This window comes from Sinocyclocheilus anshuiensis, unplaced genomic scaffold (assembly GCF_001515605.1).
Source record: "Sinocyclocheilus anshuiensis isolate Anshui unplaced genomic scaffold, SAMN03320099.WGS_v1.1 scaffold106, whole genome shotgun sequence".
In the NCBI taxonomy this organism is placed as follows: domain Eukaryota; kingdom Metazoa; phylum Chordata; class Actinopteri; order Cypriniformes; family Cyprinidae; genus Sinocyclocheilus; species Sinocyclocheilus anshuiensis.
In genome coordinates this window covers 1,008,586-1,031,533 of record NW_015542347.1, presented here as the reverse complement: position 1 = coordinate 1,031,533, position 22,948 = coordinate 1,008,586, and the positions used below count along the sequence as shown (strand labels likewise).

General features: G+C 36.8%; 2 protein-coding genes across 2 annotated transcripts in view; one reads left to right on the top strand and one right to left on the bottom strand.

Moving 5' to 3' along the window:
- Positions 1–6,416, top strand: part of LOC107691448 (progressive ankylosis protein homolog B-like) — an 11,513-nt gene extending 5,097 nt beyond the window's left edge. The window contains exons 7-11 of the mRNA XM_016490042.1: positions 739–831; positions 2,812–2,941; positions 3,059–3,182; positions 3,463–3,562; positions 5,336–6,416. Coding sequence (XP_016345528.1) covers positions 739–831; positions 2,812–2,941; positions 3,059–3,182; positions 3,463–3,562; positions 5,336–5,464 — 576 coding nt within the window. The 3' untranslated portion in view covers positions 5,465–6,416. The remainder of the gene's footprint in view (positions 1–738; positions 832–2,811; positions 2,942–3,058; positions 3,183–3,462; positions 3,563–5,335) is intronic.
- A 95-nt stretch (positions 6,417–6,511) lies between these two features.
- Positions 6,512–21,928, bottom strand: LOC107691429 (neurofilament medium polypeptide). The gene is made up of 11 exons (XM_016490020.1): positions 21,676–21,928; positions 18,154–18,573; positions 16,150–17,472; positions 15,885–16,061; positions 14,668–14,970; positions 14,164–14,249; positions 13,286–13,392; positions 13,030–13,173; positions 9,234–9,365; positions 7,789–8,058; positions 6,512–7,694 (listed from the first exon to the last, which is right to left on the bottom strand). Exons 2-11 carry the CDS (start codon positions 18,303–18,305, stop codon positions 7,479–7,481), a joined length of 2,910 nt encoding a protein of 969 aa, XP_016345506.1. The 5' UTR covers positions 18,306–18,573; positions 21,676–21,928; the 3' UTR covers positions 6,512–7,478.
- Between the last annotated feature and the right edge of the window lie 1,020 nt (positions 21,929–22,948).

Here is a 22,948-nt window from a genome sequence, read left to right as displayed (position 1 = left end):
CTGGAGCTGGGATTTGAGCTCGGGACGCCCGTAGCGCAACAATGCTATATGTCGGCGCACTGCCCACAAGGCTATCAGCATTGACAAACTAATATAAAAATGTAGTTCCTATCCAACTTTTTACTGTATATTATTACCTTTTGTTATTTGGTAAGAGAATTATTTAAGACCTTAGTAACTTTTATTTGTTTGGTTTATCCTGAGGCTTTGGAATGTTTTTTATTCAACACCCGATGACTAGTTTTCACAATCAAATGCCTCGTCCTGTAGACCTGTAATTATGTACCATTCAAAGACCTACAACAGTCAGATTAACATGTGCCTGATTCAACATGTTTAGGTTTTGCCTCTTTTGATTAGAGACATAACCAGTATCAGCATTCTGTGTGGTATAAGAGGCATTAGGTTTGAATTTTATGGTTGCGTTGGTGAGTTTGGGGAAACTTGTTTTGTAACATCTAAATGATGTTTTTGCCGTCACTAGTACTCAGGGTTCTTCTTGTAGACAAGAAAGATAACAACATGCTTTTCATTGTTAATGCACATAGTTGTATAGTGGGTGTGAAAACATCTTTCTTGATTTAGATGGATGGTGCCAGATGAGCATGTTTTATGTATGGATTGAATATATAACATTGTCTTTTCAAAAAGTGTTTTTCCACATAAGCTTTTTATTTTAACCTGTATCATTTGGAGGATAAATAAATAATAGTATTTGTACTTCTTTTGTTTTAACAGAATAACCCTACTAATAAGTTAGCCAGTGGTCTGACAGTCACCAACTCACATATCAAGAGGTTCACCCTTTGCTGTTTTCTCCTCTCCTTAACGGTAAGATCTATTAGTCTATATGCAGCCTTGGTGAGCATAAAAAAATTATTTCAAAGAGTTTCAAAAAATGTAAAGTGTCAGAAATTTTGCATATATAATTACTGAAGTGTGCAGTATCATGGCATAGTTGTCACTGCTTAAAATCTAATGTCACCTACAGTAAAAAAAAAGATATATATATATATATATATATATACCTGATTTACATGCATGTACCCAGAGGATATTTTCATAATGTTTTTAGTTTCATTTGGTATGTCAAAGCTGAGTCTGTTTAGCTCAGCTGTTCAAGTTCCAACATAAAGCATAGATCTTTGCCTGCACGTGAAAACGGTGTGCGTTTTTCACATGCCATACAATCAGTAAACACTGATTTCCGTTCCCACGTTGGTCAAAAAACTTTTTTTTTCTGTTTACTTATCCTGCTCTGACCTTAAGGCGGTTTGTGTCTCAAAACACCACAAGGGTTATTGGAAAGCAGATGTTAGACATATGGTGAAGGTTTTACTTTATCACAAACAAAAAAAGTATCCATGTTGTAAACGGACAAAAAATTCTCAGAAAAACAAACTATAGAGCTTGGTTTAATGGGTCACAGTTGCTGTTTGTTTTTGATTTCCGTGACATGACTTGTAGGTGTGTCTTGTGTAATTATGGATTAGAGGATCGAATAAAATTGATATTAAGAAAAACTTGGGTAGATCTTGCACACCTGTGCCACCAGTGGAGATGTCTCAAAACAGCCTGAAGATATTTGGCACCTTTCCTGATTCTTGTTTCATAATGACAGTGGAGAAAACAACAGATCAAATAATCTGGCAGAGAATCCATGGAACAATCAAAAGTAATTGCACAAAATTTTTATTTTATTCTATTTTATTTTGTTTTGTTTTGAAATGGAAGAAAAATACAAAAATGTTGCTGCTTCAAGTGCACAGGTCTACAGGAATTCCTAGATTATCTTTAAATTGATATTCCCATAAAAGACAATAGCTTTAAAAAAAAAAAAAAAAAAAAACTGATATTAACTGCAAACTCATGATGCTGGTAGTTTGTTTTTATAGCCCAGGTTAAGCATGCATTGATGGGCTGGTCTGTGTCACATTACACATTTTATTGTTTTTGACAATGCAAAAACATCCACCCGCACATCCATCGTCAGTGTCCGTTCATTGGATTTCAGTGTAAAAGTGTTCGTGACTAGAACTGTGGTATGAGTGAGCACTGAAGGTCAAAGCCAAGTGCACATTATATGACTCAAGCCCATGGCCTTTAACTTGGTCAGATGTGGAGGATCTTTCACTGTAAACAGGCATGCCAGGCCTTTGTCAGACTCTATTGTGCCAGAATAGAGGAATGCCCGTAGGCAGGGCGTCAAGCAGGCTTAGTGTGAGACCATTGCATAATCTAGTCTTGCTGGAATGAGAAGAGTCTCATAACAAATACAGTCAAAACTGACTGGCACATCTAAGATTAAGAGTAATGAAGGAATGAAACAAAATGTACACTTAGACATAATGCATATTATGCAATGATTATTTCATTAATGGCACTACAATAAGGTTCACTTTGTTAACATTTGGTATACATTACTGTTCCAGAGTTTGAGGCTAATGTGTTTTTTGAATGCATTAGATGGATCAGAAGTGACAGTATTAACAGTGCTGTTACTTGGGCACCATATCAGCATATTCAAATAATTTCTGAAGGATCACGGGATTTAAAACGGGAGTAATGGAAGCTGGATTAATTCAGCTTTGCCATGACATGAATATGACATTTTTTAAAGATATATTCAAATGGTGTTTTTACAATGACAAATTAAATGCCGTCTTGGTGAGCATTAGAGATTTCTTTCAAAAATCTTGCTGACCCCAAATTTTTCAGTGGCAGTGTATACATGTATATTTGGTGTAAACCTTTGACCCAAAACTGATAAATTAAGTAATTTGTGCACATACCTGTGTCTGTGTTTTCCAGATGTGTTTCATTGTATTCTGGACGCCTCATGTTTCTGAACGCATCCTGGTAGATGTCATTGGGGTGGATATGGCCTTCGCACAGCTCTGCATCATTCCACTGCGAGTCTTTTCCTTCTTCCCTGTGCCTGGTACCATAAAGTATTTTCTTTAACCTTTTACTTGACTTTGTACTGCATATGACTTTATATGATTTACAGTGCATTACTGTATATCTATGTGACCTTGTGTCTGTGTTTTTCTATCAGTTACGGTTCGAGCTCATCTGACGGGCTGGTTAATGACGTTAAAGAGAACTTGTGTGCTGGCACCTAGTTCAGTTCTGCGCATCGCTGTGCTCATCACCAGCCTTCTGGTGCTGCCTTACATGGGGTTAGTATACAGAAGGAATATACAAACATGCTAAATGCATCTCATTGAAATATCTTCTGAATGTGCTTCTCTGCTCAGTATGTGATTTGTGAAGTAATTAGCTCTCATACTGCCTCTGAATTTTTAATGAGTCTAAAAATAAACCATTTCAAATCCCTGTCTGCATTTTGTGAATTCATTATGATTCCGCTCCTCAGCTAATGCAGACTGCTGCAGCAACTTTTAAAATAAGCTCAGAAAATTGTTATTTAAAGGATTTTTTGGGTTTGTCTTTGTGCAGAGTGCATGGTGCCACACTGGGAGTGGGGTCTTTATTAGCAGGATTCATGGGGGAGTCCACCATGGTCGCAGTGGCTACCTGTTACGTATACCGAAAACAGGTGAGAAGCAATCAGACTGCAGAAGTCAATGGTTTCTGCAGAAATATTACAGCTTGTGTCCTATCTACCTTATTTTTCAATGTGAAATTAAGCTTTTTTCTGTGAATATGCGAGACTTCAGATTCATTAGGCTCTATAGATATAAGAATAAGTGCAGTAAACATAATGCTGTTAACTGTTTATGTGTTTATGATTAAATTAAAGTAATATGATAACAAATCAGTTTGCAACATCAAGCAGCATAATGGACTGTTGTACAGATAAAATATCTGGAAGCAGATGGCACCGGACGCCTTACACATTCAAGTTAAAAATTCCAGTGATATTGTTATGTTTGTGTGTGCTATTCTCTTAAATCTAAAACAATTATTAAAACAGGTGTAACACTTTAGATTACACATTCGCTATTAACTAAGAGTTTTCCCTCAAATAAACTCCTAATTTGCTGCTAATTGATAGTAAGGTAGTTATTGTAGTAATTACAGTTAGGATCATACAAAATGCTATTGTTATTTTTTATTTAGTACTGACCTGAATAAGATATTTCACGATGTTTACATATAGTCCACAAGAGAAAATAATAATACCCCATTCAAAAGTTTACAAATGCTTGATTCTTAATACTGTGTTGTTACCTGAATATTCCACACTGTTTTTTTTTTTGTTGTTGTTTAGTGATAGTTGCTCACGAGTCCCTTGTTTGTCCTGAACAGTTAAACTGCCTGCTGTTTGTCAGAAAAATCCATCAGGTCCCACAAATTCTTTGGTTTTCCAGCATCTTTTGCATATCTGAACCCTTTCCAACAATGACTATAATTTTGAGATCCATATTTTCACACTGAGGACAACTGAGGGACTCTTAGCTATTATTCAAAAGGTTCAAACAGTCGCTAATGCTCCAGAAGGTACAACAATGCATTAAGAGCTTGAACAAAATGAAGATGTGTACATTTTTATTATTTGACCTACTGTAAATATCATGTTTTTTTTTTGTTTTTGTTTTTATTTAGTACTGCCCTTCAGAAGCTACAGAAGATACTTACATGTTTCCCAGGACACAAAATAAGTTCAATTTACCCTGATCTTCAAGTTCAAATTCAGGCTCTTAATTCAATGTGTTTCCTTCTGGAGCATCAAGGAGTGTTTGAACTTTTTATAATAGTTGCATGTAAGTCCTTCAGTTGTCCTCAGTGTGAAAAGATGGATCTCAAAATCATAAAGTCATTGTTGGAAAGGGTTCAAATATGCAAAAGATGCTGGAAAACTTTGTGGGAGCTGAAGGATTTTACTGAAGAACAGCGGGCAGTTTATCTGTTCAGGACTCATGAACAACTATCACAAAACAAGCAAACAAAAAAACAGCTGTGGATCATCCAGGTAACAATACAGTATTAAGAATCAAGCATATGTAAACCTTTCAACAGGGTCATTTTTATAAATTCAACTATTATTTTCTCTCGTGGACTACATGTAAACATCTTTTATGTGAAATATCTTATTCAGGTCAGTACTTAAATAATTAACATTTTGCAGATTCTGCAAAGTGTATGTAAAATGTTGACCATAGCTGTATGTGTTTAGGTATTGGGTAGGGTATATGTTCATGCAGAATATGGCATTAATATGCTAGTTATATTCATGCTAATAAGCAACTAGTTAATAGTGAATAGTGCTCTCTAATCGAAAGTGTTACCAAAACATGCTTTTAGACTTTTAAAATCCTTGTTTCGTATCTCTTCTGCAGTATTTATCAGTCTCACTGTCTGTTTTCAGAAGAGAACCCCAGAAGCAGAAATGGTTGTGGAGGACAACTCTTCCCCGATGAATGAAGTCACCCCCAGGACAGAGTTAGATGTCACTGAAGAGGCTGAGAATGAGCAGGTGGAAACGGAAGATGAATGAATCAAGGCATGGAAAGAAAAACATAGGTGGAAGATACATGTTTTCCTTTCATTTGCAGATGAAGTGCAGTACAATGTCTTGGAATTTTGACGACAAGAAGCAACTAGTACTTTATCATTTTTTTTTACATTTCTACAATCTCTCCATTACCCCAGTGGAATTGCCAGCTTGATTGATGCTTGTATGGGGTAGAATGAGCAGATTTGCATGTCTACATCAACTGCACTCCTGCACTTTTTGCACTGAGGCATATTTACACAGATGTCTTCCAAAGTTCTTGTTCTGCAGCCTGTGAACATTTTTGCCAAAATAGACCATTACAATCAGAAAACAAATCCTTGCAGAAAGACTGCACCAAGAACAGGCTTAAAAAAATTGTTTTAATGACTGAACTATTATCTGAACTTTGACCCTGAGACATACCGTCCGTTTCCTCTTGCCTTGAGACGCACAATGAATAGTTACACTTTGAGTGTATTATAACTTGCTCAAGAGGGATTTATTTTACTGCTATGGGGCACATACTAGATTTGATTGTGTATGTCAGTTGATTTATTTTTGTATTCACTGCACAAATTCAGGTTTTGTATACTTTGCAAATGTTACTATGGAGATATTTAGGTCTGAAGATCACTTCTATGTACAAAAGACTCTTTATTTGAGCTTTTGGGAAAGCATGAACAGATCATTTCTGATCAGATCTGATCCAGTATTTTGTGCTGGGACCACATTATAGAATCCATTTTCTTTTTTTATTTTCCAGATCTTAGAATTTTACTGTAAGTTTCACTTTCAATATCTATTTTGTCAAATTATTAAATGGAATGCAGTTTTGCGGTACTGTTTTACTTTAGGTGCTCGTGTTACTCGGTGCTTGTGGTCTAACTGAATGACAGCTCATATGTCAGCACTTATGAATGCTTTATGCTTATTAAACAAATGTTGTGCTAAAGCTTTTTTTTTTTTTGCATTTCTCATGTTTTGTGCATATTAAAGTCAGAGCCTGAATAGAATAGTCATAGAACAGAATATTTTATTCATATTTCCTCAAATGGTTTTGTCTTCCAGTTCTTGATGAGTATTTTACATAACCAATACTGTATAACTTTCTATGTTTGGCAATAAAATTAATCCGCGTTAATCTGTCATATATACAAAAATTAAGATGAGCAGGGAAAAAAAAATCTAAATAAAAAGTGCAAGTACTTCTTGATTCACTCCACAACAAGCCAAATATTAAGCTTTTTTGAACTCTTGTTGGCATCTATATCGCCAGCTGCCTGCTAACATGATTTATGCACGTTATTGTTGCTTTTAATGTCTGTTAAGAACATGTAAACATAAGTTATTCTGGCTTTTTTTAAGACTCTTTAAGTGCTCCAAATATTTTAAATTGACAATATTTTGTGTAGAGCCTCATTTAAATAGTTATAAAATCATAGAAAAAGGAAAACTTTTCAGTTTTATAAATAATGTTTAGAAAAATGGGCCGACATGTCTGACAGAATTTGTTTAAAAATGCTTCAATCAATGCTCATGGCTATTTTCTAAATTTTCTTTTATATTTTGAAACAACGCAAATTTGAAGTATGTAACGAATTAACTTTAGTAAGTAGACCATTATCTCATTTCCCATACTATAGCCTACCCACAAAACATTCTTTTAAATTAAAATTCTCTAAAATTATTGTGCTAAACTTTTTTTTTTACATTGACAATGTAAATCAACGCAATTTCCAACAGTGCATAACACAAAAAATAACAGGGTTAAAGTAAAAAGGCAGTAAGGGTTTTTTTCCCCCTTTCTGAACCAGTGTTAATCATCACAGCATTTCCTGACAGGCTGATGTTAGTTCTGTGATTCATTTAGAGGAAAAACCTGAGCACTTCTGCTTGCAATTTGATCTCGGTAAATTGCTGTAAATTCCCTTCACTGGATGACCAACAAATCACTATCAAAAAACAAACATCATGCCACTTTGTAGACCAGATTTGTTCTCTGAGGTCTCCGTTGTTAGGTCATCGTGATATCTTCTCTGTGCTGGTGTTGAACGCTCCTCCTGACAGGGACGTTGTAATGGCGATCGTCCTCTGTGACGATACACACGCAGGGCCACTCCTGCTTGTGGTCGTCTGGGTAATGTGTCACAAATTCCTCTGTGTCAGTCATGTACAGACGGAAGGCTTGAATGGTGTGCTTTAAGGCATAGCCCAGTAGAAACATCTCTACCTACAACAAACAAAGCAAACATACATTTAAATTGTATTTTAAAGCAGGAGCCTTCAAGAGTTGTAAGTCTGTCAGTGTCATCGATCATACTTGCCTGTTCTACCCCTCCACTGAAGCCGATCTGGCTCAGGTGATTGGCCAGGAGGGTTTGGGGGTTTTCGGATGTGTCGCGGGCAAAAAGAAGCCAGCAGAACACAGGCACTTCTTGATCTGCCGTCATGTTGTGATGAAGCTCAACAGCTTTGGCCAGCATTAGAAACTTTAGTGCTTCCAGAAGACCATACTCCTCTTCTCCGCCTTGAAACACACGCTCACACAAATTGTGCTTCTCCTCGGAGCTCTCACAGGCTGCTGCTGCCTGCCACTGAATAAAAAGCAAATAAAGATAGAAATTATGATATTTTATCTAATTAAACTGAAAAGAACCTGAATTTTACTTTTTGTGATTGACCAATAAGAATATGCAGTAATACACTACATACTATTGTTCATTTTCATTAATTTACTATTAAATTGATATTTTATATTACTGCCTGCCCGATGCAACCAAGTGATTTCTGAAATCTGCATGTATTGCTAAATCAATACTGAATCATAAATCAATTTGTCTTGACTGGTGCTTCCTTTTTTCCTGGTGCTTCCAATGGCCAGGCCAGATGGTGACTTGATTTTGGTGAACGAAAGGGTCTGTTTCAATCATGAAATGCATTTTAGGACCAAAATATTCATTTTGTGAAAGTAATATGTGATTGCATGCATTTCATTTATGAATACAATATGAAATGGTATGTTACAAAATGTACAAAAACTATTCTTGGGCAAAATACATGTGTGAGACAGACCCTTTTTTTTTTTTTACACGAAATTAGGTGTGCCTAAAAATATACAAACTAAAAATGTTACAATTGTCAGATGTTAACTCACAATGGTGAGCAAAATAAAGTCAGAATTGTAAGATAAAAGATTACAATTACTTTTTTTTTTATTCCATGATAGAATCTGTCTTCTATAATTAAGTTTAATATGTTCAAAAACAAAAGCATTTATTTGAAATATTACCTTTTTCTGCTACTATATTAGTGCTGAGCAACGATTAATTGTGATTAATCGCATCCAAAAAAAAATTTTTGTGTACATAAAATGTGTGTGTACTATATTTATTATGTATATATATAAACACACACATGCATGCATATATTTAAGAAAAATATATGTTATGTTTATATATGAAATATATAAATTATATGAATATAAATACAGTATATACATGTAAATACATGTAAATATTTTCAAAATATATAATGTATGTGTGTGTCTTTATATATACATAATAATTATACACAGTACACACACATATATTATATAAATAAAAACTTTTATTTTGTATGTGATTAATCGCGATTAATCGTTGCCAGGCACTTACTGTTACTTCTGAATAATTTAATAGATTAATTTAAATGTTTTTTTTAAATATTACTTAAACTATTTCATGTCTGAATAAGATAAATGTAACGCACAGCAGAAAAAAATGAGATTCACCTTCTTCTTAAGGAGATCCAAATAACATTTTAGTCTCTCCACAGAACTTTCCTTCTCACTTCCTAACTTGCATTCTGGAGGAAACACCCATCCACCAATCAAATGGTCCTGGGCTTCAATCTTCTCTGGTAACTGTGAGAATAACCAGCAGGTGTTAATCTGAGCTAGAAAACATCACATACATTAGCTATGTTTACACATACCCAAATAATCGGATTGATGGCTCAATCAGAACAAAAATAGTATATGTAAACACCTCAACTGATCTGAATGAACTGAAACGGGTGGTGTAGAAATAATCTGATCCACAGGCAAAAATAAAGAATGTAAATGTCTGAATCTTTTAATTTCAAAAAGATTAAAAAAAAAATACAGTACCTGTGCCATGATGTGTATGTTTACATACGTTTTGCATCATACAAATGTGTTTATTTATGTTTCAAGTCTTGTGAACTGGTCAAGTGGATGAAATTGAATATTTACTAAATATTTGTTAAAAAGCTCTTCTGATACATATGTCAGCTATTTATTTTTAGCTGTGTCAAGGCAAAAGCTTTAATTATTGTCACGTTTGCTCTGGTGGCATTATCACAGTGGCCTTCTACAGGGTATATACAGGAATCATGGAGTTAAATTTAATACCTTTTAAGACCTTTTTAAAGCCTCTTCCCATACATTTTAAGACCTCATCGCCACCAAGTTTTAACCGATTACATCGGCGACACTTTAACTTACATTTACTATATATTGATTGTAAGATAGCACAACTAAACAGACTTACTTTGTGATAACTCCTTATCAATACAACATAATTCAGAAGTGGGGAACAAAGCACAAGAGAATTAATTGAGTGACTAACTAATGCAACCCAAGAAACAAGAATTAGACCAATAAACAAAACAACTGACAAAACTTATTGAGGAGGGAAAATAAAGCTCTCCGAGCTAACAGGCAATCAGTTCATACAGTATATTCAAACTTAGGTTAAGTATAGAATCCTAAAAAATGACCCCTACTTAATAAGATTAACATACTAAAGTGTAGTAAAATACTTGAAGACTTATATATATATATATAGGCTTTATAGACAGATAAGTTGAGAGTGACTCTTGAAGGACCAGCACCACATCCTCTTGTACCACTGTTTGAAGAATTTATCTTCCAGAATCTGGCAGTAAGTCTTGGGAGTTCATTTTTAGTCCATCTCGAGATGTTATCTTTATGCACACCTGAATAGAAGGCGTTTTTCACTTCCAGCCTTCATGAACAATAATATATAGATTATAAGTGATTAAATAAAAGATTAATAGTGGTTATTAAGATTGATGTTGTTTGGAATTGGTAAAATGTGCTTGGAAAAAATATAATCAGAATATCATAATAATTATGCATGCACTGTATTTTTCCTATTTAATACGCATGTGTGTAAACGTATTTAATACGCGTGTGTGTGTGAGAGAGAGAGAGAGAGAGACAGGGTCACGCAGTACACAGTGATGTGATGTGATGTGATGTGATGTGATGTGATGTGATGTGATGTGACGCTGTCTCTCTCTCTCTCACACACATACACAATGTGGGCGTTACCATAATCGCGAGCTTCATCTTTTCAAAATAAATGTAAAGACAGTCAATGCAGTCAATCCGTTTTGCAGTTCTTTAAACGGTTGTTTTCGCTTGCAAATCACTGTTCACAGGCTTGCAGTGCTTTTGACCGTCTTTTGGCGAAAAAAACGTGCCAAAAATTTGTTTGTTATTGGTCTTATGAAGTATTCTAATTTGTTGAGATAGTGAATTGGTGCGTTTTTGTTAAATGTGAGCCAAAATCATCAATTAAAATAACCAAAGACTTAAACTACTTCAGTCTGTGTGCATTGAATTCATTTAATACACGAGTTTCACAATTTGAGTTGAATTACTGAAATAAATGAACTTTTCCATGACATTATTGAGATGCACCTGTATAGAAGACCAAGAGGCGAAACTCTGAGGCTTTTTGGGTAACAGCAACTAGGCGGCGCTTCAGTAGCGCGGCCGCCATTTTGCCACTAGGTGGCGCTTCGGTAGTGCGGCCGCCATTTTGGGGTTAAAATTCCAACTGGACAACAACACAGATATACAGAAATAGACAGAATAACAATGAAAGAGAGGTCAAAGTGGAATAAAAGAACGCAATGTTGGGCAATCCACTGCAAAAACTATCAGTGTGACAGTAAAAATATTGCCTTTCATCGTTTTCCCAAAGACCCCGACAGGTTTTTTTTATTAATAGACTTTTATTCACAAAAGTGTAAAATATTGTGTGTTTTGAAGTGGGGACGTAGCGCTGCATTATGCACCTGCTAACTTTAACTGTTTTTAGTCTAGTAGTAAACTTAAATCCTTGTAGGAACTGCAGGTCCTAGCCATAGAAACCATAATAATGATTTATATGACCAAGTAATGAGCTTATGCAACTTTACACATTTACAATTACTTACTATATTATTATTTACTATTACTCCACTAGGTCTGAAATATATATTGTACGTTTTAATCCCCTGGAATACACTACAAACATGATGATCTAGATTAGAACATGATGCATTGCTGTGTCTGACTCTGTCATAATTAAATAATTAAACTATTTTGGAGAAAGTGGCTGTACGTGTGTGGTTTTTTTGTTTTGTTTACAGTCTTCCTTTAACAGACATTAATATAAGACAATACTGCAAAAACAGTGTACTGTCAAGCTGTTATATTCCTGTTATATATTTATTGTCCAACATTCCTAATTTTTCTGTCATTCATTTAATTTCATATGTTGGTATTAATTCAGTGTTAATAATGCTAACAGCTGAACTTAAAATATTTTCAACCGAAACTGTCATGGTTTCTACAGAGCAAAAGGTTTTGTGAAAAAAAGGGAAGACTTTAAAATAAAATCTGTAAAATAAACTGTTAAAAGGATTTGATGATCACTAGTCTAGTGATTGTACGATATTGTTGTCATCGTTCAGGCTGTATTTCAGCTTTAATGTGTGTTTTTTTAAACAAAGCAGTTGATATTTGCCATAGAGGCAGCTAGAAGCTAGTGGACTGCTGAGTATTTATAAATAAAATACACAGAACCCCACTATTCGACAAATATACATAATGAAAAGATGATACAAAATTTAATACCTTGGAAAATGGCATTTAAGACTTTTTAATACTTTTTAAGGGCCTTCATTTTCTCTAAATTGATTGATCAACTTTTAATACTTTTTAAGACCCCCGCGGACACCCTGTTCTATATTTCCGCACACAGCGACTAAGCACTATGCATGCAAAGAAGTTTTGTATGAAATACAAGTAATGCACATGTAAACGAATATGTGAAGCGGATTGCTATGTTTACAGTTCATATAATCAGAACTTTAAAAATCGGACTGGATTCATTCTGATTGCATGTAACACACCTAGTGTCATCTTATAAACTTTAGTCTGGGTAGAGGCCAAATGTAATCTGACACAAATGAACAATCTGTACTCTTTCTTAATGTTACCTGCACCCAGATCTACCCATTTATTTGTCAGCTAAAATCTACTGAATGACACACTTTGACAATTGAGAGCTCCAGGGTTTTTGCTGATGTAGCACTACAGATCATGCTTTTGTATTCCTGTAGGATTAAACCCAGAACATTATTATGGATATTGAAGTCTTCTTACATTTTTGGCAAATGGGATCGCCACAGCCCTTTTCCTCTGCCATGTAGTTTAAAATTGCATTTAAAAAAAATTGCTGTTAATAAGAGTACAGAGGTCTCCTCACCAATAGAAAGCCTTCATCCTGCAGCCAGGTGGGCATAGCTGTGCTGTTTGCCAGCAGCTGATACAGCGTAGCTCGTAGAGCACAGTAGTTATCGCCTCTGACTCTCCTCAGTCCGCTAAAGCTGCGGGACATCTCACTGTAGCCCTGAGACAAACACACTGAAGCAAGTCAGACTTCTTAAAGAAGCACAGACAGGTCAATCAAAATACTTTAAAAACATTTCAGGAAAAAAATATGACAAAGTTAGTTAGGTCACCTTTCTGATGAGAGCACTTCTGGCCGTGTTTCCCTTCCATTCTCTCTCACTGTAGGCCAGTATGTCCACAGCTGGTGCTAAGCTACATCTGGTCTCTACACCAGGAACTAGACACGAAGAAAAACAAATCATGACAAATACCCAATGAGATGTTAATCTGGATGCAGAAAACCTTTGGACCAGTATCTTTTACATTTTCACAACGATTTGATTTGTCTGTAATACATTTCCTTAAAGGGATAATTCACCCAAGAATGAAATGCAACACATGCCATATATTGCAAGTATTCTGAGTGTTTCTATGACCAATAGAGTTTGGGTTCCTTGCCACTGCTGCCTTTTGGTTTGCTTAGTTGGGGACACTTAATATTGTTGACATGCTTGCACACACACTTTTGGAAGAGAACTGAACTGAGCTGAATGTTGACGTCACTGAAAGAACAATTAACTGACTTTAACTGGAAAATTAAATTGACGGTTTAATCTTGTCCTCTGTTTAGAGCTGCTTTACAGCAGAATTGAATTTTTTTGCATTACATCATTTTTATCGCATTATTCAATGCATAGGAATCTCAACTGTACTTTATTCACTAAGTTGAATATCTCTGGACCAGAACTCAGTTTGTCAGATGAGTCAGAATGACAGTTGACACATGTGAACACGATGTGCTTTTTGGGGATAAGTCAGAGTGGACTATGGTGCTAACAGAGTATCACAAGCGTTATATTATAAGATTTCTCCTTTTGTGGTCCAAAAAAAAAAAGAAGGGCATTAGAACAACACCAGGGTGAATAAATGACAACTTCATTTTTATTTTTGGGTAAACTAACCCTTCAACTATTAGATAGTGTGACATAAATGAAAAAATCATCAATACTTGTGAGCTCCAGCAGTGGTTTGGATGTCTTGTTATTGCTGGCTCCCATTTCAATCTCCTCAGCTCCCAGATATAGGTATGCACTCCTACGGCATAAAGAGGAACTATCATTCATATTCGTATGACAAGTAATCATGAGGAGTCTAGTTGGGTTATATTAAAGCACAACATCCCAGGTGATAATGATTCATCATGCAGGGCAAGTCTTACTGGATCTAAAGAGGCTTTGTCATGATTCTTTAGCTCTTTTACGTCAGTTGTTCACATATAGTATGTGAAAATCCCTCGTTCACTACTATAAATCAGATTTTCTGAATGCTGATCTATTACATTATTGTAAATATAGTACTAGTTGAAGGAGTTGCAAGACTATACTCACAATACTGCATAATCTCGTCTCTTCATTAATTTGTCTAATTAATAATTGATTCTGATGTCCAAATGCTTTCTGACCATCTGCTTTCCAAACTAAAAGTATTGCCGGAAAAACAGAATGACTCGTACTCATACTCATCCAGTGTCTCGTGTACTTCCTCCATACTTTCTTCTGTATCTTTCTGTATCTGTATCAGCTTCACCTCTACTGTGCTACTGCTAAAAAGGATCTCTGATTTTGGGGTGGCGGAAGTGTCTTCTTTTCCTTCGTTTTCCTTGGCAACACTTGCTTCCTCTTCCTGTTTCTCCTTTTCATCTTCTGTTTTTTGAGGTCCAGTTTCTGCATCTTTTACAACTTCCTCCACTAATTTTGGCTCGTTCAACACAGGAACCTCACCTTTGTCCTCAGTGTCTTCTAGAGCAACTGAATCACTGTAAATGAGAAATGATAGAGTGGTTATTGGGCAATTCTGACAAGGAGGACACAATTTGGAGTCATGTTTTATAATTATTTTAAAATTGCATTTTTTATATGATTTATATGCTCTTTTATGACCACAAACTACATTCAGACCACAAATATTGCAAATACCAATGCCTAAAGTAATTTGTGATCTGTACGATTTTTTAATGTTTCTGAAAGAAGTCAAAGAAGTAACTTATTCTCCTCAAGTATGCATTCATTTGATAAAAAAAAAATACAGTGCAAACAAGACAGTGGAAAAATTACTACTATTAAAAAATATTAATATATTCTAAAATGTGTGTGTGTGTGTGTGCGTATGTGTCTGTGTATGTATAGTGCTTAAAAGCTTTGAGCAAAAAACAGGAACTATTCTAAATGTGGCCATTTCATAGTCTTAAACTATGCCAAAGGTCACTAATCTACGATCATAAAAATGTTCCCAAAATAAGGTTGAAAGGAATGCTGTTCAGATAGCAATTTTCTTGAAGAATTGTTTGAAGAACTTCTGAATAAACACTGTTTAGACCACTGCTGATACACCATGTAGCCTAATCACACATTAAAACCTTATATAAACATCATTAAACAAAATGGTGCTTAAATGAACAGTGGCTCATTTAAGAACAAAAACAATCCGATTATTACAACTGATGTTTACATTGTTGCTACATTGTACTTTACTAGTGTTTGTACTTTATTGACAGTTGTTTGCCTTGGCGTGACACAAACTTCCCTTTTTGACAATTTATCTATTTCTATTATGGCAGGTGTGATTACACTCTTAGTGTGTTGACACTGTAAACTAATTATGAACTCTAACTTTTACACAGAGTTTTGCGCCACCTAATGGTAATAAAAATGAAGATCAGGAAGTACTAACCTGGTTGGTTCAGTGAGTCTGGTTTTCTCAATGGGGCTTGATGGCACTGAGGCACATGTGGAATCCAGGCCATTCTGAACGAGTTCTGTAGTCTCGCGCTCTTGCTCTGCAACCTTTTCACTCTTCTCTAGATCTTTTACAGAATCCATTACTTCCGGTTTGTCCACATCAATAGTGCTGTAAAAGAATAGACATGAGCTAGGCACTAGGGTCATTAGTTAACTAACATAAAAAAAAAAACATTTTCATTTTATTAACTCATTACCTGTCAGTTTGTGTAGAGGGTTTAGATGACAGTTGCTCTTTACTCTCAGTTTCCAAGGTTTCTTCATTTGATTCCTGGACTATGTCTTCTGTTTGAGGCAGCTTTTCCACCACCATGACATCATTTATTTCATTCTCAACTTTCAGACTCCCAGGGTCCTTCACAAGACCATTTTCTATGACAGGAGAGAGTCCATTGGTAATATCCACATTTGGAGATGAAGCTTCCTGTGAATGTTCCTGAGGTTGAGAAACTTCAGACGTCACTTGCTTCTGTTCTGCCATCTCAGAATGAATATCCTCTGAAAGTTTGTCCTCTACTTCAGCTGTTTGCTCAGCGATGGGTTCCACAGCAGTCACTTCAGCTACACTTTCCTCAATAACATCCGACTCATTAGACTTACCTAAAACGCATGAGTCAGGTTCTTTGCTGCTGTTGCCCATCAATGAAATATTCCCAGTGTCATTGAGACCAGCCTCTTCATGTGTCACTTCACTGGTGTCACTCCGAGTTAGTTCCTCAGTTTGGATCATTTCCTTCTCATCTACAATCATCTCCACATGTGTTTCTAGCTCTGGTTGGGAGGAGTTCTCAGCCTCTTCATGTGTCACTTCATTGGAGTCACTCCGAGTTAGTTCCTCAGTTTGGATCATTTCCTTATCATCTACAATCATCTCCACATGTGTTTCTAGCTCTGGTTGGGAGGAGTTCTCAGCCTCTTCATGTGTCACTTCATTGGTGTCACTCAGAGTTAGTTCCTCAGTTTGGATCATTTCCTTCTCTTCTACAATCATCTCCACATGTGTTTCTGGCTCTGGTTGGGAGGAGTTCTCAGATTCTACCTGAGCAAGCACAGTCGCTTCTTCAACAGGTGCTTCCTTAACAGGTGTCTCCACAGCAGCTGAGACTGTTGAGTCTGAACTTGTTGTGGTAGCACCTGCATCATCTGTCAGTGCAGCTGTGATGTCTACCTCTTCAAATGACCGATGCGGAGCCTCTATCTCCCCTTTCATTGAGGCAACGTTCTCCGCAGGTGCTTGGACTGTATCTTGAGGTGCTTCTGAGACTTCAGCTTCAATGTTTTGGATTTCTTCCGTGATTTCAGTCTCTGTTTTTGGTGGTTCTGTAGCTAAGATTATAGCTTCTGTTGGAGCCGTTTCAAGAGAAACATTGTGATTAACTTCAGCAGCAAGAGAGACTTCAGTGCGTAATAGTGATATTGTTGTAGGGTAAGAACTCTGTGGATTAAGAATTTGAGCACTGGCATTTGGCTGCTTGGTTATAACCGATTCACCCAGCTGTGGTTTCGTTTCATCTTCATGCCTGTCAAGAGTTTTAAAATGCATTTAAGTTAATGTGGATGTTATGGAAAGAACATGAAAAACAGGATTTACTAGTTTGATGTACAGCACTCAAAGTTAACAATGCAAAGCTCTCTTCAGCCAATCTATGGAAAGGTGAAATATGAGTCGCAAATGTAAATAATTCAGAATTTGTCATGGTACCAATGTCAGTATTATGAGGACATAACCATATGACTTTAGCATTTGCTATTCAGAATTGAACAACTTGGCCCATCCAGATAAACGACAGTGCAAACTGTACCAAGTATGTATACTGTATCAAGTGTAGACAGCATCAGTGATTATATTAGGTTTTGCTTTTGACACAACATTCTGCTTGTGTTCAGTGTAGACAGGTGACAAATTCCACAACATCCAAACAAGTCAGTTTGGGAGCTTGGTTAAATAAGTGTTCTTTTTGTACTGGAGAGGACGTTGTACGCTATGAAACTTATAACAGATAAAGTCACAAAATTTCAATTTCGAATCCATTGCGACTTGCACTGTCACTCACAAACAACTAATGATCCAACGAAAAAATCAAGTCTCCCACTACATTTGGTCTTGTTGTTTCATTCAGAGATAAGTCACAATAGGGGGAAAAAAGCAATCACAAGCTCTGTTTCATGCTGTTAGTTAAAAGGTCAATCATTAACTTTACCTGTGCTCTTCATCTGAAGTTGGACTGGTGCAGACTTCCGTTCCTGCCTTAGTTGATGTCTTTGATTCAGAGCTGTGCAATAAACCTTTAGTCTCGTCCTCTGTATGGTCACATGGATTTTTTCGTCCACAACAATCCCAAAAGTTCCCCATGTTGGCACAGGCTGCAGTGATAGCTTTCAATAAATCCACTTCTCTGGGTTTAAGTTCAGACCAAAGGATGTGCAGTTATCTAGAGCAAGTCGCTTCCACTTCCAGAGGGCTAGCCATATACAAATATTATTTCTCCAGACAAGATTCTACATGCGTCGTACCAATACATCTGAGCAGTGTCTGTAAATAACGTGTATCTGTAAGAATAGTCCAGCTACAGGAGCTAACCATAAACTGCACTTCTGAGTATCTGGTCATCTGCTCAAACCTGCAGATTAAAAACAAACACAAATTCCCATGTGAGTATAACATGCCATTTCTTCATCTGAAGACAAATCTGAAGTAAATCAAAAGACTAAGAATTTGAAAGCTTCTTACATTAAGGTGATCTTGTACACATTGCAATTTTACAGTATTAACAATAACTGTAATATATATGGAGAGTGTTTTGTTTGAACAGGTGTTGTTGAACAAATCCTTCTCGTTCTTTTCCATGCATTGATTCCTTTTTCACTTGTGGAATTCTATTCCTTTTGACATGTTTAACTGTTTTATAAGTCAACAATTATTAATTGTTTTACTATCTTCAAAGACTGCCTACAGCACTAGCGAATAGCATTCATGGATTAGAACTCTTTAAAGTCTCTATTGGAAAAATTCTTCCAAACTCAAGGCAACTGAAAAAGTTGGCGAGCACTGTTGAACTCTGTAAGATTTGTTTCCATTTACTCTGGATGTGTCGGAAATCACCCCTATTCCCTTTATGTAGTGTCCTATTTGAGTGGTAAGCCATTTTTAGTGGTTTCCAAAAACATAGTGGATATTATCGAGACACCCTCAGTGAATTTGCTCACTCGCACTCACTTCCAAAACATCAGTACTCATCTTGCTGGATCTGTCTGCTGCTTTTGACACAGTTAACCTCTAGATCCTCCTGTCAACCCTTCATGACAAAGGGCTTTGCAGGAACCGCACTCCAGGGGTTCGAGCCTTACCTCTCAGGCAGGCCCTTCAGGGTGTCTTGTGGCGCTTTTCCACTGCGTGGTACGACTCGGCTCGGTACGGCTCAGTACGGTACGGCACGGCTCGGTTTGCGTTTCCACTGCAGTTTAGTATCGCTTTAGAGTGGGCGGGATTATTCACATGTCATTATAGTTGCGCCGCCTCTATTGCCGCGACTCCTAAAAAACTTTTTCATTCCGCGTCGCCCCATCAAGCTCTCACTGGATCCGCTCCTCTGCTATCAACGAGAGCAACGTCTGTACTTCCTCAACAGGGGGAACAGCCACTTTTTGGTTGTTAAAAAAAGGTGCGCTCGTTCAAAACAGTTGCATTCGATCCTTCGCTGGCTGTGCTGATTTAAATCTAGCGGTTCTTTTGTGTTTGTGTCGCAAGTTCAGTGACGCAGGTAGTGACGATTCTCTCCGGCCAATCCGTGATCAGCAGAGTTTACACGTCACGTTTTGGTAACGGTACGGTTTGCTTGGAACCCCAACCTAAGTGGTACTAAAAAAAGTACCAGGTACCAGGTACTGTACCCAGTGGAAAACCCCCCAAAAGTGAACCGTACCGTGCCGTACCATGCAGTGGAAAAGCGCCATTGGAGGGATGAGATGTCTAATCCACAAAAAATCTAACTACTGGGGTGCCTCAAGGCTTAGTGCTTGGACCACTTCTCTTCTTCATCTACATGCCATCAGTAGAATCTGTAATTCAGAAACATGGCTTTTCCTATCACTGCGTTGGTGATGACACACAACTTTACTTCTCATTCCAGCCCGGATGATCCAACAGTAGCTGCTCGCACCTCAGCCTGCCTGACAGACATTTCTTGCTGGATGAAAGGCCATAACACTCAACTCAACTTTAGTACTACAGAACTGATTTTAGTATCAGCCAACCTAACACTTCACCACAACTTCTCCTTCCAACTATAGGCACATCGACCATAACTCCTTTGGACAACTTGGAACCTTGGAGTTGTAACTGGTGATCAGTTAAATTTCACAGACCACATCACTGAAACGGCCCGGTCCTTATACAACATTAGTAAGATCAGACCCTTCCATTTGGAGCATGCTACACAACTCCTTGTCCAATTTATTGTTCTATTCCAGGCTGGCCTATTGTAACGCTGTTTTGGCAAGCCTTCCAGCATGTACTTTCAAACCTCTGGAACTGATGTATAAAGCAGCAGCAAGAATGACCTTCAATGAGAAGAGAGCGCATGTCACACCTCTTCATCATTTTGCACTGGTTGCCAATAGTCGCTTGCATCAAATTCAAGGTACTGATGTTTGCTTACAGAACAACCACTGGCTCAGTGACCCTTACACTACTACACTAAACTCACTGACTTATGTGACTTCCACCTGTTACCTTTACTTTGACTGTTTCCTGCTGGTGAAATGTCCTGTCTAACTCAACCAGGGTCTTTAGACACATCGTTTTAATACTAGCACCTTCTGTGTTAGACTAACTGGGTCTTGCCACAGCACTTAGATATTGTTGTCGTTTTATTGGTTTAATTGCTTCCATTATCCTCATTTGTAAGTCACTTGGGATAAAAGTGTCTGCCTAATGATTAAATGTCAATGTCAATGTAAATGAGTCAGTGGAATGAATTAAAACCCTTAGTAAGGTAAATTTTTGTTAGGGAGTTTCCATTCTTTTCCATTTACAGAAAAACCCAAGAGCAAATTTTTTAGCTAAGATACATATCACCACAAAATATTTCACAATTTTCTTAAGTAACTTCAATATGTATTTTCATTTTTATAACAGTTATTGTGCCATCCTTGGGCAATTCACAAGTCACTCCATGAACCAGAATGACACGAAATATAAACATGCATTTTATATCAGCAAGACTTCAAGTTTTCTAATTGATTTTGACTACTTTTTAAAACCTTCATTACAGCTATTTCAGAAAGCCAGTTGCTACACAAACAGACTTTCAATTTTAAGGAGACTTTCACAATATATTTTAGTTTTCCATGTAATTAATTTAGTTTTAGTGTTTGTACATTATTACACATGGTGACTGAGGTTGTTTTGCGGCGCAAGGCACAAGTGTCCACAGCACTCAGAATGATGACATTGTTTACCAGACACTATTGCAACACTCTGCCCTACACGTAAGTATATTTAACCTGTTAGCAGTTATCCCCCAAAAAGAGCCCTAAATATTCCTTTAAGCAAACAGAATGTATTTAACTTGGATTCCCAAACTCAGCGTTATTTAATAAGGCCAGCATAAGCACCGTCATGTGAACCGTCAACATCACTGCGTGTTAGATTAATCGATACTTCAGATCGCCAAAATGTATATGGCATGAATGTTAAAATAATCAAATGTCATAATTCCTACCTAAATGTGAAGAATTCTCCATTTAGTTGTCAAGACAGACGACCACTTTTTGCGTCCAGGAAGATCGACGTGTATTAATGACCGTATGTAGTTTCACTGTCCGTCTATGAATATACTCCCCACAGGAAACTGTGAGCGTCAAGGTTCTCTACTGATAATATTGTTTCTTGTCTAATAACGTGCTTTTAATTAACCAAAAGAGAGAGAAAAATAGTCAAGCCAGAGGGTGCCTTCATTTCTTCTATTCGGTCCTGTTCTTCCTTTACAACTCTTGAAGAGGGCAGTACATGGTCTCAGATTAAAGGAATGTAGTGAAATCTGATTCTAAAGGTCTACACATCCATTAGCCACACATCTACACAGTACACAACTATCTTGAACCTGCATTAACACAGTCTGTCTAAACATGAAGTTAAAAGGTAGTACACTTTTGCATACTTCTAAAAAGAATGTTTTTTTTTTTGTTTGTTTGTTTTTACATAATTAACATACTTTAAAGGGGTCATATGATGCAATTTAAATTTTCCCTTTCTCTTTGGAGTGTTACAAGCTCTTGGTGCATAAAGAAGATCTGTAAAGTTGCAAACACTAAAGTCTCAAATCCAAAGAGATATTCTTTATAAAAGTTAAGAGTCAGCCACACCTACCTAAAACGGCTCGTTCTAACACGCCCCCACATATCTACCTCACTATGTGGGAAGATTTGCATAACGCCGCCCAAATGTTCACGCAAAGAAAGAAGGCGTAACTTTTATACTGGCTGTATTGTTGCTGCCGCCATGTTGTGAAGGCGCTGTGTGATTCGTTGTGAAAGCGAAACTACTTTGTTTGGCCTTCCAAAAGAGGACTATATCTGCTTCGTCATGCCTGGAGCTGATCCGTGCTGGTTGCTGAGGAAATACTACAACTTCACGCTGTGGATCGCCGGATCGGCTTTCACCGTGGACGAAGCGGAGTCCAGCCCGGGGTCGTCACATGTGGTTGCCGCAAGCCCTCCGTGTTTCGTTGTGAAAAAATACACACAATAATGTTCTTTTTAGCAGCATCATATGACCCCTTATATTTCTGTATGAACAATGTAATGTTTTTGTACACTATAATGCACTTAATTCCTTTTGGCCATGTATTTGTTGTGAAATAAAAACGTGTTATAGTTTAAATTTCAATTCCACTGCTTAAAGCACAACAAAAGATTACAATAATTATTAAAAATGTACTTTAACTTTTTAAGTGTACATAAGGGTCATGAAAGTCATAAAAGTGAACTCCGTCT

What these genes read in the sequence shown, in the direction of transcription:
- LOC107691429 (XM_016490020.1), bottom strand. Translation starts at nt 18,305, where the DNA reads ATGGGGAACTTTTGGGATTGTTGTGGACGAAAAAATCCATGTGACCAT. An exon ending in CCCTCTACACAAACTGACAG is followed by an intron (nt 16,062 to 16,149) that starts GTAATGAGTTAA and finishes ATTCTTTTACAG; the next exon opens with CACTATTGATGTGGACAAAC. An exon ending in TCAGTGGAGGGGTAGAACAG is followed by an intron (nt 7,695 to 7,788) that starts GCAAGTATGATC and finishes TGTTTGTTGTAG; the next exon opens with GTAGAGATGTTTCTACTGGG.